We start from the raw sequence: 15,499 nt of genomic DNA on the forward strand, positions 1-15,499 counted from the left end.
TTCGGTAGTGACGGAGAAGTGGGTCATTTTCGTCACACTTTGGAAGCCCATTTTGACACACTTCTGGTGACGCACAAAACGTACAAAACAGTCACTAAACGATGCGAAAGAACCGACCCCGAAATTCGATAGTGGCGGAATAGTGAGCCATTTAACTCCCACTTTAAAGGCCTGTTTAACTCACTTCCGGTGACGCACAAGACGAGGAAGTAGGTACAGAAAACTTTTTTAAAAAAAATAGGCACTAAACGATGCGAAAGAAACGACCTAGAAATTCGATAGTGTCGGAAAAATGGGTCATTTTGGTCACACTTTGGAAGCCCATTTTAACACACTTCTGGTGACGCGCAAAACGTGGAAATAAGGGCACGAAATGGCACGAAACATTCACTAGTCGATGCGAAAGGAAGGACCACGAAATTTGGTAGTGGCGGAGCAGTGGGTCATTTTCGTCCCACATTCGAGGCCCATTTTGACCGTCTTCCAGTGACGCACAAAACGTCGAAATACGCGCACAAAAGGGTACGCGATGTGAAATTAACGACCTCGAAATTCGATAGTAGTGGAACTCTTGGTCATTTTCGTCCCATCTTGGAAGCCCATTTTGACCAACTTCCGGTGACGCACAAAACGTGGAAATAAGGGTACGAAACGGCACGAAACATTCACTAGTCGATGCGAAAGGAAGAACCTCAAAATTCGGTAGTGGCGGAGCAGTGGGTCAATTTCGTCCCACCTTTGAGGCCCATTTTTACCGTCTTCCAGTGACGCACATAACGTCGAAATAGATGCACAAAAGGGTACGCGATGTGAAATTAACGACCTCGAGATTGAATAGTGGCGGAACTCTTGGTCATTTTCGTCCCACCTTGGGGATTCATTTTAATCCACTTCCCATGACGCACGAAACGGAAGTAGACCCACAAAACGGGACAAAACGATGTGAAGGAAACGACCTCGAAATTCATTGGTGGCGGAAGAGCAATAATTTGTAGGCCCATTTTGACCCACTTCCGGTGATGTACAAAATGTGGGAATAGGCGCACAAAGCGACACAAAACACGCACAAAAGATGCAAAACAAAGTACCTCGAAATTCGTTGGTGGTGGAACAAGTTAACCACGCCATGAGCACCAATATAAGTATATACTGTAGTTCTTACCAGGGGGCACGGTAGGTCAGTGGTAGAGCGTTCACCTCCGGTGCTTGAGGTCCCTGGTTCGATCCCAGCTCGCGCAGTTTGGACTTTGTGGTGGACAAACACCGTGCTCGTGGATTTTCTCGGGGTTCTCCCGTTTCCTCCCACTTTCTTCATTTCTCATCATCACCGTCTCCTTTAGCCTAACCGGCATAAGCGTTGGACGTAAAATTAAATATTTCATATTATTTTTTGTAGTTCTTACCATCAAGGCTGAGAACTGCACGGTCCAATTTTTTAGCCAAAGTAGAAGCCTAACCGGAATAGTGACGTCAACCGGTCCGGCTCGGTTCAACTGAGCGTATAGCTTGAGCTGGCTTCGTTGGGATTACCCATCGACTGGGCTCAATTGAGCCAATTGCTTGAACCGGCTCGGTAAAGACGAGTTACCAACTCGGCTCGATTGGAGCCAATGGTTCGAACCAGCTCCGTTGAAACGAGTCCATAGCCTGGGTTCGAGTCAGCTTAACTGAGCCAATGGCTCGAACCGGCTCGGTTGGGGGTAAGCAATCAGCTCGGTTCGGTTCGGCTCGTGTGAGCCATCGACTCTAGCTGGCTCGGTTGGATGAGCTGTTGGCTCGACTCACTTCTCGGTTCGGCTCGATAAGTGAATGAGCTGTGAGCGAGCCGCTTGAGTTGTTGACAACCCTAATCCCGGATCATGTTTGGCTGGAGTCCCATAACTTCTAACAATTTTTGGCTCGAGCCCGAATACTTGCTCCTCCTGAACTCAAACCAAGAACCTCGTGACCGATGTCCTTGCCTCCTGAAGATTTCTTCACTACCGAGATCGACAGTGAACTAATTTTTAGTATTCCGATACAAACCGCCTATATTCCATGTTTATACAGGTACACGGTGTTATAATAATAATTAGTTATAGTAGTAGTAGTAGTATCATTGATAATTATATTGTCTATGTAGGATACTTGAAGATAGTAGTACTTGGAACTACACAAAGGATTTAGCTCGAATTGGCTCGACTCGACTGGAAACTCGATCCGAATTCGAGTCGAGTTGGGGGAAATTTTTCGAGACGAGGTCTCGAGTCGAACTCAAAGATGTCTGCTTCGAGTCGAGTTGAGTTTTACAGAAAACTCGCTCGAACTCGCTCGTGCTAATTCCTATTGCATGCATGACGGGCATATAGAGTTCTTTCGAGGGGGATAGAACCATAAACATAATATAATATAAATAAATAAATAAATATTTAAAAAAAATACTTAGTTTCACGGCTTTTTTCCCAGGGGGGAAAAGGGATGGTAGGTATCCAGCATTTCTTATAAGTATCTTATTTAAAATATGTAAAACAGTAACAAGTCTACAATACAATATACGCACATCTTCTTATCTTCAGTTTTAATTGCTGATTTCAATTGCAATTAACAATCACAATTAACAATTACAAGTTTCAATTGTCAATTGCAATTAACAATTGAATGTTTCAATTGCACCCTTTGCAATTGACAATTAACAATTAAAAGTTTCAATTGCCTGGTGACCAATTAACAATTAACATTGATGAAAATTTAATTGCAAATTTTATGATTGAATTCAATTGCAATTGAAATTAATTGTCAATTACAAATTGAAATCAATTGCAATTGAAATCAATTGCAATTGATTTTCAGAGCAATTACTTTCAATTGATTGATCAATTGCAATTGATTTCAATTGATTTTGCCCAACACTGTACCCCACCTACAATTTCATCATATGGTGTTCTGCAATCATGTCAGAAACTCCAGATACTTAAAATCTTGGAGGAAGCTGTTGATCCACCAGGATTTGGAGGATTCTGTGATACACTCATTTACGGTGGTGTAGCACTAGTACATCCTCTTCCACCCAAACATCACGAACGTTTGGAGAATATGTGATACGGAACTCAAAGAGAATTTTTAATGGTTCTGAGAGATTCCGTGCAAACATAATACACATATCTTGGGACACGTACTCGAAAACTTGCCTGAAGAAACGTGAGAGATATAAGAGAGGCATTGGTTTTCGTTACCAAGTAGCAGAAGGGAATATGCTACCAAAAATTTGGAATGATTTCCTCTGCTGTGATCAGAATAAGAGATTGGGTTCATATCAATAGTGAGATTGATGGAATCATTTGCTCATCTCGGCGGGATGAAGCTTCCAATTTCTGGAGTAAAACGCAGGCAATGGAAGAAGCTGACGGCAGGTTCTCCCCCACGCTAAAGATGGTGTTGAACAAGGAGCCAGAAGAAAAAAATATTTGCACAGTAGATATTGATGTAATTGTTTCGGCGATATCTTTTTTTCACGCTCTTAAAACTGCTGGACTTCAGGACATGTGGATTCTCTTTGGCTTTGGCAAATGTCAGAGATTCCTGAGCATTAATAATATGTTTGAAAGTATGAGTGAACTAAAATCTTTTTCATTGAGGAGTTTTCATGCATTTAACGGATGTAACGTCCTCGTTTGTAATGAAAAGGAAAGAGACTGCCTGGAAAGTGTGGAAATCATTCCCTCTAGCTACTGAAGCTTTCTAATCAATCTATACCACAGCAGTCTATTTCTGATGAGACTTTTCAAGTTCTGGATAATTTAACTGTTTTACTCTCCTACAAAGATGAAGAAGACTTCTCACTCAATCACCTTAGAAAGTTATTTTTACTTCAAAATATCGCAGTCTACAAAGTCTTCCCCCAACAGAAGAGGCACTAAGGTAACATTGGCTTCGTTTAGCATACCAGGCAGGTGAAGCTTGGGGTCGTGCATGCTCAGAGAAGGAGAATATTCCAAAGCAAGAAGGATGGGAATGGATCTTTATTGATGAGGCAGGTATGGTTTTCTCTTCCCTCTATTATGGAAGCCTGCAGAGAATTCCTTAAATACGGTTGCTCCGGATGTGTTGCACGATGCTCTTGTTCAAAAGCCAAAGTTTCATGCACGCTACCTTGCACAAACGAGTACTTCTTTATACTTACGGAACCCCGTAGGGAAATGGAGATATTAAGAAATTTTTTTTTTTTTAAAAAGTCACTTATCAATGAAATTTGTGAAAAAATTCTGGTTTTGAAAACTATGCAGAGCCCCTAAGGTACAAAGTTGAATGTGTAAGGGCAGAAAAGTTCCCTCTTAACAAGAGCTTTCGATGCTTCTTTTTTTATGATTTCACTAAATAAGACATTGGAATGGTGTTTGCAAGAAGCATTAACAATACTCCAGCGTATTTTTGTGGAATGTTAGGATTGCGTATTTTCACCTGGGGCCGCTTTAAGAGGATCCAAACGTGGTGGTTATAATATTATGACTTTTAGGTTAAAGGAGGCTATCAGAAATGATGAAACGAGTGCTGAATAATAAAATATAAACGCCATGTTCTGAGCGGGATTCGAACCACGACAGGCATCTCTTGCGATTACAATCTAGTGTCCTAGACTGCTGTTCCATACCATAAAATAAAATGGGGACGGAATGTGTGTAGATTGAGTTCATTATTTGGATATACTTTCATTCGCTTTTTATATTTCGTTTCAGCAAGTTAACAAACTAGATTTAATCAGAGCTGTATTTATTTGATGAAGAAAGTAATCATTTTCCTTTTTCTGAATAGCAAATATGCAAAGTTGTTATACCCCACAAGTATAGTAGTAGTTATTTTGTGCTCTCAGACGTCCGAGTTTAACCAAGATAGTCCAAGATTTACATAATTTAGGATTTAGATTTCTGGGCTTTCAGCATCTATGGCTATTTTGCCCGTCACGTTTGAGGGATGACGTCCCTCGGCGAGCACACTATCCGGGGAAAGGGAAGGAAGAAAGGATTGGGGTAGGAAGGAAACGGCCTGGGACCTATTTGTCTGGTGTGAATGAGGAAAACCTCATTCAGGGTGGCTGGCCTGAAAAAGCGTTTAAATTTTTTGGCCGAGTGTCCCCACCGGAAATCGAACCCGGGACCGCTCGCACTGAAGGCGAGAGCGTTAGCGACTACGCTACGCGGGGCCACCAGATTTACATAATTTGTCCCCAAAAGCATTGTTCAAAATTTCAAATGTTTCGATTTTTCTCCAAAACATAAATTAATATTATTCCGGTGATGTTTTAAAATCTCTCTTTCATTGGTAATAAATATTCAGTTAATAATAATAGTCTACTGTATCATTTACTTTCGGTAGTTGTTGATCTATTATCTAACTGATTATAATATTTCGGCAAAAAGCAAGTGCGTAACTCTGACTGTACTGGGAATTTTCAAAAGGTGTCCCGGGTTTTAGTACAGATTTCATAAGGTGTCTCGCTTTTTTAATCTGAAAAACTGGAGACCCTACACTAAATACCTTTGTTGTTATTAGCCTTTTTTTTTTTTTTTGCTGAGATTGAACAGTAATTATAGGCGAGCGTGGAGCGCTAGTATGAACTAGGTCTGTATCCACAGGGGGCTAGGAGACCGCGCCATCCCTAAATTTTTACTGGCCCCCTAAAGTTTCCACGGTAAGCCTGCAAATGTACTATAATATGGTGATGAATATGGTTGGATCGCGTCCCCTAACTTCTACCGGCCCCCCTATACTTTTGGGCTGGCTACAAGCCTGGTAAGAACCTTACACAAATTACAAGAAAACTTGTTGTTAGTCATAATTAATGAATCTAAATGACAGGGCCGGCGCTAGAAGTTTTCCGCCCTGGGCGGTACTTTCACATACCGCCCCTTTATTATTTTCTTTCTCAAATTTTGCCGCATCTGTATTCTTTTTTTTTTTTAATTTTGCCGCCCTGAGCGGTGGCACGACTCGATCCCCCTCGCGCCGGCCCTGCTAAATGGAAAGATAATACAAATATTTCTTAATTATGTAAGTACTATGCACATTATTTAGTAATTTCATGTTCAGATATACTGTATGACTAACTGAATGATGCGTTGCAGAATTTCTTAATAGAGCCATTCGACCTAAAATTGACGTAATGATATAAAATACAGTATTAGTCTTTGAAGAATATAGCAGTCTAGAGTACATGAAATACTACGAAATAGAGTAATAATATTATCCGGATTTAGACTTGAGCCTTATGTGTCCGAATCTAGGACGGCAAAGTTTATTTATTTATTTATTTATTTATTTTTATTAATAATCAGAAACACGCTCAATTCAAACTTCGTAACGCCTCATGTGTTTCTCTGTGCTTGCTATGAAACATCAGGTCATCAGAAAACAGGCATTAAGTATGCTAGACAAATCTGCAAGTGACTACTGCATTGTCACTCTGAATCACAATTTATCAGGTGGTTTCTCAAAGTCTGCTCGATAGATGTATTCATCACAAATTATTATGGTATACTTAACATGATTTGTTTTCCATAATAGAGTGTATAAGACAAATACTATCTACAATGCTTTACTGAAATTTGAAAGTAGGGGCACAACATTTGATTGGATGCAAAGCGCAGAAATTGGAAGTCTGGCCCTAGTAATATCAATTTGGGACATGGTATTTTTATTTCAGAAATATGTGTCAATGACATAACGACCTCATAAATTTATGGTCATATTTCTTACCTAAAAACAACGTATCAAAAACTCTTAATATTTTTTGTTTCTTAGTGCTTCCTACGTTCTATAAATCTTAAATGCCTTTTCGTATTTTACTTTTATTTTTAAAATTGTAGAATGACACCCATTCTAAGTGGAATGGCTCTTAAAAGGACAGTTTCATCTCATTATAATTTGTTACAAATTCGGAGAATAAAAGTAAGTTTAAATAAATAATTACACTATTATGAAACGTATTTTAGGGTACGAGACAGCTGTATATTCTCCACAGTTACAGCTTCAAATATGCTTCAAATTATTGAGTAGAGAAACGATTAGAACGATAGGAATAGTGTTTCTTTTGTCTGCAAAATCTTAATTATTAAAACAAATTTACTTTCAGTTTTAGATACAGTTAAAAAGTCATTACACTCTGAGAGAATACATGTAAACGCAAGATTTGGAAGAAAGTCAGTCAGTAAAGTACCATTTTGAAACCATACTAGCTGAACTTGCGCTTACTCAGCGCATCGTTCTATTATGACCATGAATTTCCTTCTCACTGTGCATGTCTCCTTACTCACACAAGTAAAGGATAGGAGACTCAGCAAGGAAGTGAATTGCTATGTATAGATGTTGGAGTGAGTTTGTAGCAAATTTGTAGAAGTAACACTATATTAAGTGGATTTTTTTTCTAATAAATCATATTCGTCCGATATCATAGACGCAAAGGCTTCATTGTGTCTCTTGAGGCCTTTCAAGTTGGCAACATGCAATAGGTTTTGCCATTGATTTAAGTAAAGCGCCTGCAATATCCGTCAACACGCCATACGTAACTTCTCTACTGGTTGCCTAACACCGCAGTTTCGGCCTGCAACAATGTTAATCTTATGGTCTCTAAACGGTCCCTAAAATGTTGAACAGAACAATGAACGACGCAGTTTTTTGAATGAGAACTGGACAATCTACGCAAAATTCGCAATCAATCAGTGAAAACGTCATCTTTCTAGAGCCTATAGTTTCCGAGATCTCATTGTCGAAAGGATTGGCCACAAACATATAAACGTTCACAAACGTATAGTTTAAATGAACTTCAAAGATGGAAGTGCAATTCATTTGTATTGATTTTGGAGAAGGTTTATTAAAATACAAAGGCTTTGAACAATAATTTAAAAACATAAACTTTATGAAACAGATCTATTTAAATAATTTATTTAAAGTACACACATTTTAAAGTATTTGTCCGTGTTAAACGTGAAATCAGAAATAACCGTAAATCAAAGGTGTGAAATCAACAGTTAGAGGTTGGAGCTCAGGTGGTTTTATAGCATTTTAATAGATAGAATATTGAAAGTATTATATTTCATTAACCTTATATGATTGAGGAAATGAGCTGTACTCATCAGCATCTACGGACTCTGGATTTGAACCGAAGACAAAGAGCGGCTTACAAAGAGCAGCGCGAATTATTTACCTTGTATTCCTTTAACGTTGTCTTTTCTTCTTAATTAAGAACACACGAAATATTTTATAGAACTACAGTAAGAATCTTGAACTACGTAGGCCAATAACAGAGAGTTTGAACAATGAACCAAACTTCGAATTAAAATAGAACGTTTCTTTCAAAATAATAATAATGCATAACTGACTTATCAACATATGTTTAACAAACATGGTTCCAACGGCATCAGTAGAAACTAGACAATTGATCAATATAACTTCTCGTTGTCGCTTCATTTCCACGTTTCTAAAGAACAGTTCAGTGAATTGATTGTAAACCAGACTTTCACATTGTGTGCTCATGCTTCTCTTGCAGCTAGATTAATACAAACATGTAATACAATTTACATTTTTTCTCGATAAAGTACAATTTTATTTTACATCCTCTAACATTTTATTTTACAACTCAGATAGCCAGCAGCGAAGTACCACCCCTCTCTTTCTTTGAATTACATTGAACATCCGCAAAGTGTTATACGCCAATTTCAGCGAAATTTTGCAGGTAGGTACTAGACATAAAATAAAGTTATCTGTATTTTTTGTTTCTGCAGAAAAACGGTTTGAAGGGGCCTACGCCCCTTCCGAAGTATTTTCAAAAAAACTCGAAATCTCCAAAAGGACACGAACAATTAGCAGAAAAAGCCGTACACACAAAATTAAGGAATATGTTTTGTGTGTGTGAGAGAGAAAACGGTTGCAGAGGAATCAACGGCCCCCATTCAAATATCTCCAGGGTCAATCCATGCAAAGTGATCGAGAAAAAAGAAAAATTGCCGCTCGGCCTTTTCAAAAAAATCTATTTTTTTCATGAATGTTTATCCTATATCAGGGTACTTCAAAACCACAATTAATTATTTTTTACAACATCGCATGGCGACGCAGCGGCTGCCGCCATTTTGCGTTTTTTCGATTTTAGGCGTTTACGTTGTCTTGAATATCTCAGCATGTATTTGTCCTACCAAATTGAAAATTGCTGGACGTCTTCAACTCGTGTAGAGCTAAAACTTTGATTTCTTAACATTTTTGCCTAAAACCACTTGAAGGGGGTGAAATCAGGGTCTGCAGTACCAACATTTTTGGACATTGAACACATGTTTGGGAAGAGGAAACAATTGACGTAGAGGTCTGAATTTGTGTGTGCACGTAGTACGGGGTCATAAGTTAATACACAAAAATCTACAGATTTGTAGCTACTCCCAAAGGCCTGAAAAAAAAATTCGTAAAGTTGGGGAATTATGCCAATTTGGCATGTTTCGCTGTCCCATGTCTCCAATGGGCCTGAATAAAAAATCTGAAATTTGAGGAATATTTAGTCCTTTAGTATACCATAACACACAACAAAGCACATTTGTGTTTCTGATCAGAAGTGGGTCAAAGTATTAAGGAATGACGTCATATCCTAGGAGGTGTTTTGTTCATAAATTCAACTGGAAATTTGTTGTTTTGAGGTACAATAAAGTAGGATGAATGGCTAGTCCAGTCAAGGCTCTCAAGCTCGTTTCTTTCCTCTGGTTGTAACACTGTCTTATCACATCCACTGGTGAAGAATGCCGCTATCAGCAGAAGGCGAGGAAAGTCAAAATGCGCACTTGACAGAAAAGTCCGTAAGTACTCCTTGCTCTTGCTATATAAATGATATTCAATCATCTTTATTCTTGTTTTAACTGTCAACTCATGAAGGAGACTGTTGTCCTTTCGTTTGATCTACATTCCCAAGTAAGTGAACACTTACTCGCTCTAAACACGAACATCTTTTACTGCTTGTCAAAGTACTCACCCTGTGCAGCAATACATTGTTTCATGCGATAGAACCACACCTTGAAACAGTTATGCCACTCCGAAGTTGGTATCTCTGAAACATACAGTTTGTATGCCTCGATGGCTTCTTCTGGAATGCAAAAGCGCTTCCCACGCAACATTATCTTGATTGTTGGAAACAATAAATCACTGGGAGCTAAATCAGGGGAGTAAGCCATGTGTCGTGACTTCAACCTTTTCCTGGTCCAGAAAATCACGTGTGGCAGGTGCTGTTTGCGAGCTGGCACTGTCGTGATGCAGAATAATTCCACGGTTGGGGTTGGACTGTCTGCTCACATTTAGTACTTCTGGTAGAAATATGGCTCTGTATCGTTCTACATTTACTGTTCTACGATTCTCCAGTGGGATAGTCGCCCTGTGACCTGATTTACCAAAAAAGAAGAAGAAGAAGAAGAAGTGCAATCATTTGTTTGGAGACTCTGAGTGCAGCAACAACTTTGGTTGGTTTAGGTTTATCGTGGAACACCCACACAGCAGATTGTCGCTTTGTTTTCGATCTGTATGCATAAATCCACGTTTCATCACTTGTTACAATGATAAACACCAAATTAATGATCCAGACTTGAACCGTTTCGTCATAGCTTTGTACCATTTCACACGGGAGTTTTTTTTTTTTTTTTTTTTTGTGCTTGACTTAAATTGCGTGGGATCCAATAAGTACAAAGCTTTTTCACACCTAAATGATTATGCGAAATTGTTTATATTTAACTCATGCCTATGACTAAGGTCCCTTGAATTTCGCGATAAGTCATATGTCGATCAGTGTTAATTTATTAACGAAGAGCTTCAATGTTTTGGCACAATACTGTCGATGGACGACCTGGCACGATTCCCATCACTCAAGCTGATCCGACCACATCTGAATTCCTGAAACCACCTGTAAATTGTCGTCTGGGATGGGGCTTCATCAGGAAATGTAGCAGTCATCCGACGAATACACTCTTGCTGTGTTAACCCTTGGTGAAAATCGTAATAAATCGTGGCACGGAAGTGCTCTCTCGTCAGGTCCATTTTTGATCACGACCACCTCACTTCAAACTGGTGCCCTACAATGATAAAGTTCCGAGTCACATACAGTTTTGCATTTAGAGTGAACAAAGATGACAGTTTATAACTACAACAAAAACGAACAGATTACATTGTTAACAGTCGTGATTCCTGAAACTTTCAGTGCAACCCTCGCAATTTGCATCTACCGGATAACATAATCAAACTACAATCTTTGAAACTATAATTAGTTCTCCTCTCCGAGATATAAAGATGTCATCAAATACGCGTGATATCACATTAACTATACAACAGACAAGCCGGCACAATTTCACACTCCAGCAGAGTTTTCCTCTATCCTGACATGTGACATTTGTGAACGGTTGCTGTGATTCGTTATGGTTGGTGTAACAGATCACTTTGTTTACAACATTTCTTTGTGGATTTTATGCTTATGAAACTGTTGATCTGTGTTATAAAATGGTGGATAATACTTGCAATATGTTTTTCTTCATTTCACGTCTAACATGTGCATTCATATTTTCATCAGAATTGTTTGTGATCCTTTTGTCGATTGTGGCCTTTCTAAACTATTTGGAGCCATTTGGTGGGGATGTGGCTCCCCTGCAACCATTTTTCTGCAGCAAATAAAAATAACAACAAATCTTGTATATCTAGTATGTGCAATTTTTTGTATCCTTTTGGAGATTTCGAGCTTTTTTTGAAAATACTTCGGAAGGGGCTTTGGGCCCTTCAAACCTCTTTCCGCAGAAACGAAGAAATACGGGTCACTTTATTTTATGTCTAGTATCTACCTGCAAAATTTCGGAACGCGTCCAACACTTCGCGGATGTTTCATGTTAGTGAAGAATGCAGCAGTAGTCATTCTTGTTGGTTAATGATCTTCAGATTAAGAAAGAAAAGCACTATAGGAAATGACATTTAAAAAAAATGACAAAATAATACTATTTCTCGATCTCATCAGCTGTGAAATGTCATCTATTATGAAGTTCAGGGTTTTATAAAATTATTCTCAAAACACACAAACTATACGAAAGGCCTAACACAATGTTCCTTCATTTTTCTTCTTATACAAATGCATACTCTTAATATGGGTTACAAGATGGCTTCTTCTTTTAAATGCACTGTTACAGTGGTTGCACACGTGAGGTCTTTCATCTGAATGGAACAATTTATGAGCCTCCATTAGGCTTTTTCTGAAGAAAGATAAACCACAAAATTCACAGACAAAAGGCCGTTCTCCCTTGTGACGTCGTCTATGATAGCTAAGAGTTGACAGGTCAGCAAAGGAAACTCCACACATATGACATTGAAAAGGCTTTACACCAGTATGTGTTCGAAGATGCCTTTGAAGTGCACATTTGTGAGAAAACCACCTTTTGCATTCGTCACATTGGAACTTAGTTCCACCACCTTCATGTTGCATCATGTGGACTGACAAATAATATTTACTACTTAGTTGTTTCTTACACACCGGGCAAGACACGAAGTCCCGTGTATGACGATATGAATGATGTCGATAACTATCTTTATTAGTAAAAACTTTCGTGCAAACGCTGCAAACGAAATGGCCGTCACCTTTATGAGATCGGACGTGATATTTGAGATTGACTTCATGTAAGAATGCTTTGCCGCAAATGGAACAGATTTGGTTTTTAGGTTCTGAATGAACTTCTGCGTGCCTCACTAAGTTTGATTGTTTTTTAAAACCCTTGTTGCATATTAAGCAGTAAAATAATTTATCTCTGTAATGTAATTTGTAATGCATCAAAGACTCCTCCGTTGTATGCATGGTCTTCGCACAGAATTTACAAGTTCGTTGAACTACATCCAAACCTTTCGATTCATCCATGTCGTCACCGCTGTCTACGTCAGCATACCTAAAAAATGAAATAAGCAATCACCCCATTTATCATCTCTCATATAAATTAATTCAACATCATAATAGTGAAATGTTACATACGCAAGACGTAAGTAAATAATTAGAATAAAATAGAAATTGATGATCTATATACAACCATCCTGCATTTATATATTAATAAAATTTGAATAGCGTTTATAAAGCATACAGTATCATAGCGAAGTTATCTAATATAAAATTCATATTTCATATAGTACCGGTCTTATGTTAGCAATCGATTTTCGGTGTGGACATTTGGTCGGAAAAAGTTTTTTTTTTTTTTTTTTTATGCCAGCCATCCTGAGTGAAGTTTTCTTTACTCACACCTGGTAACATAATGGTCCCAGGTCGTTTGTTCCCTTCTCCATTCCTTTTTCCACATCCTAATTCCCAGGGTAGTGTCATCGTCGAGGGACGTCATCATATGTGACGAATTAACATAGCCACAGATGCCAAAAGCCCAGAAACCTAATTCGTAATTCTAACCCTTATATTAGGAATCAGGTCCTTAATCATATAGAGATTTTTTTTTAAATATTTGCTCTCAGCCCTTAAAAAGGTTCATATCAAACCAGAGTAACCCATGAGAAAAATGAGTTCCATTGAATAATATTAAATGGTACTACAAATGATCTTAAATTTTGAATTTATTTATAGTATATATTATATAGTATATATAGCACATGAGGTAATAATGATTCGTAATAGACAGTTGTACTTTGGGAACGGGTGAAAAGAAAGAAATCATACTTTAGGAAGTGGTATTGGAACTAGAACTCCATCTTTTACTTTTAGGTCTATTTTATATTCCTTTACGCCCAGCAGATTTTAAAAAAGTTTGAATATTTTTTTCTTATTCGAAAGGCGTCTCTGAATTAAACTATCAGAGAGATTTACTCGGTAAACCACTCAAAGTGATTACTCCTTGTAACTTCTATACTATATGACAAATAGCTAAGTTTTGTACCAAGCGCATATCTGGTGGGGAAGTTTGAGATATTCTACAATATCAACAGATTAACAGTGCTCGATGGTTCAAGGGTGCTTTTTGGTGATGCAAGTCTAAATGTCCTAGAAGGCCTCCCAGACGCGCTGATATCTGTATGAACACAATTGAGAACGTATAGTCTTAAATCAAGAGAATAAAGAGAGAGGTATGTGGCCCTCACCACCTCCAACCACTGTAATAGGGTAAATTCAGGGCTGGATTAACCTATCTCCGTATTGATGCGCACGAGACGAGTCGAGACAGGGTTTTCCTGACAAAATTCGAGTCGAGACACGGCTCTTCCAATAGAGAAATATATATTTTTCGGGTCGAAGCATCACTTTTACAGCACATTTTCGAGAAAAAACAGCCCTAAATCTTGTCTCGTGCGCATCCCTACCTATCTGGAGGCCCGGAGCTAGAAAAAATAGGTGGGCCCTGCCGGCTTCACCTAATACATTTCTGTGAAAGTACACTCATGTCCAAAATGATTGTCGCATATCTATAACTGTCTTCTTGTAAGAATATAATTTGATAATGATTTTGTAGGGTACCTTTAATACTGATACTATTGTATAATCGGGAACTGTATATTTGTGGTAAATTTCATAGGAAAAGAATTATAAATACGAAAATTAGAATGAGTAAAACAAAATGTTGCTAAATGAACAAGAAAGTTTTATTTTCGTTTTATTGTTCTTATTTACTGCTCTTTTGACATGAAATTTGTCACATACATGTCTTTTCCGATTATACACATACGAATATTGTAAGAATTCGTTATCAAATTATATTCCTACAACATTTTATAGACATGCGACATAATTTTGGACATGAGTGTACAGTAGGAAAGTTAAAGGAATATGTTTCATATTTTTGGTCATATTTTATTTTAGAATGATTGTATTTTAATGATTCTTTCAAGATAGCCAGTTGAAATTTTGATCAGAGTAGAAGCCCGTGTCCACCTGTAGGTCCGGGGCTATAATCCCCTAAGCCCTCCTTAATCTGACCCTGGTTCAAATGTCAATATTTTCAAATCCAAAATCGAATATTTTATATGTAGATATTACCTTATTTGTAAATTGCAAATTTTATTTGAAATAAATTTAATTTATAATTATATAATATGAAAACAAAAAACATAATACACGTTGCACTGTAATTTAAGTCAAACATAGAACTAGCATTTTTGGTATGCAAAAAAAGCCGCCCCCCAATAATGTCTCTGTCTCTCCTTTGCCCCCTAAGAAATTAAAGTTGGCGTCGTACTGTTGTAAAATTGTGCCTCAGAAGACAGCAGACAGGACGAAATAGTTTAAATGCGGTCAACAAGCAGCGACTGAGAGCAGTAGGTATTTCCATTGTTTACTAAAGTTCCAGTAATGAAGCGGTTCTTCGCTGGCAATTGAAGTATAAAATAACTAGCAGTTGAAGCCCGTCACCAGAAAAAAAAATGCATTCTTTCTTCTATTGAAAGTAATATTCAAGAAATTATTGCCATAACATATGATCCCTCTTGAATATTTTTAAAAATCCATTTTTCCCCTCTGGAAGCTAGACAACTTATAGGACGAAAGAAT

General features: G+C 37.9%; 1 protein-coding gene across 2 annotated transcripts in view; it reads right to left on the reverse strand.

Moving 5' to 3' along the window:
* The window catches only part of LOC145680584 (uncharacterized), a 158,999-nt gene that overhangs the window by 45,838 nt on the left and 97,662 nt on the right, over nt 1-15,499 (reverse strand). The window contains exon 3 of one of the 2 annotated variants that reach the window (XM_081751238.1): nt 7,899-12,908. The exons of the other annotated variant lie outside the window; for it this stretch is intronic. Within the exon in view, the coding sequence (XP_081607364.1) occupies nt 12,068-12,908 (841 nt within the window). The 3' untranslated portion in view covers nt 7,899-12,067. Of the gene's footprint in view, nt 1-7,898; nt 12,909-15,499 lie in introns of those variants that run through there. 2 annotated transcript variants of the gene reach the window in all.

This window comes from Thermobia domestica, chromosome 3 (assembly GCF_964235325.1).
Source record: "Thermobia domestica chromosome 3, izTheDome1.hap1.1, whole genome shotgun sequence".
NCBI lineage: Eukaryota > Metazoa > Arthropoda > Insecta > Zygentoma > Lepismatidae > Thermobia > Thermobia domestica.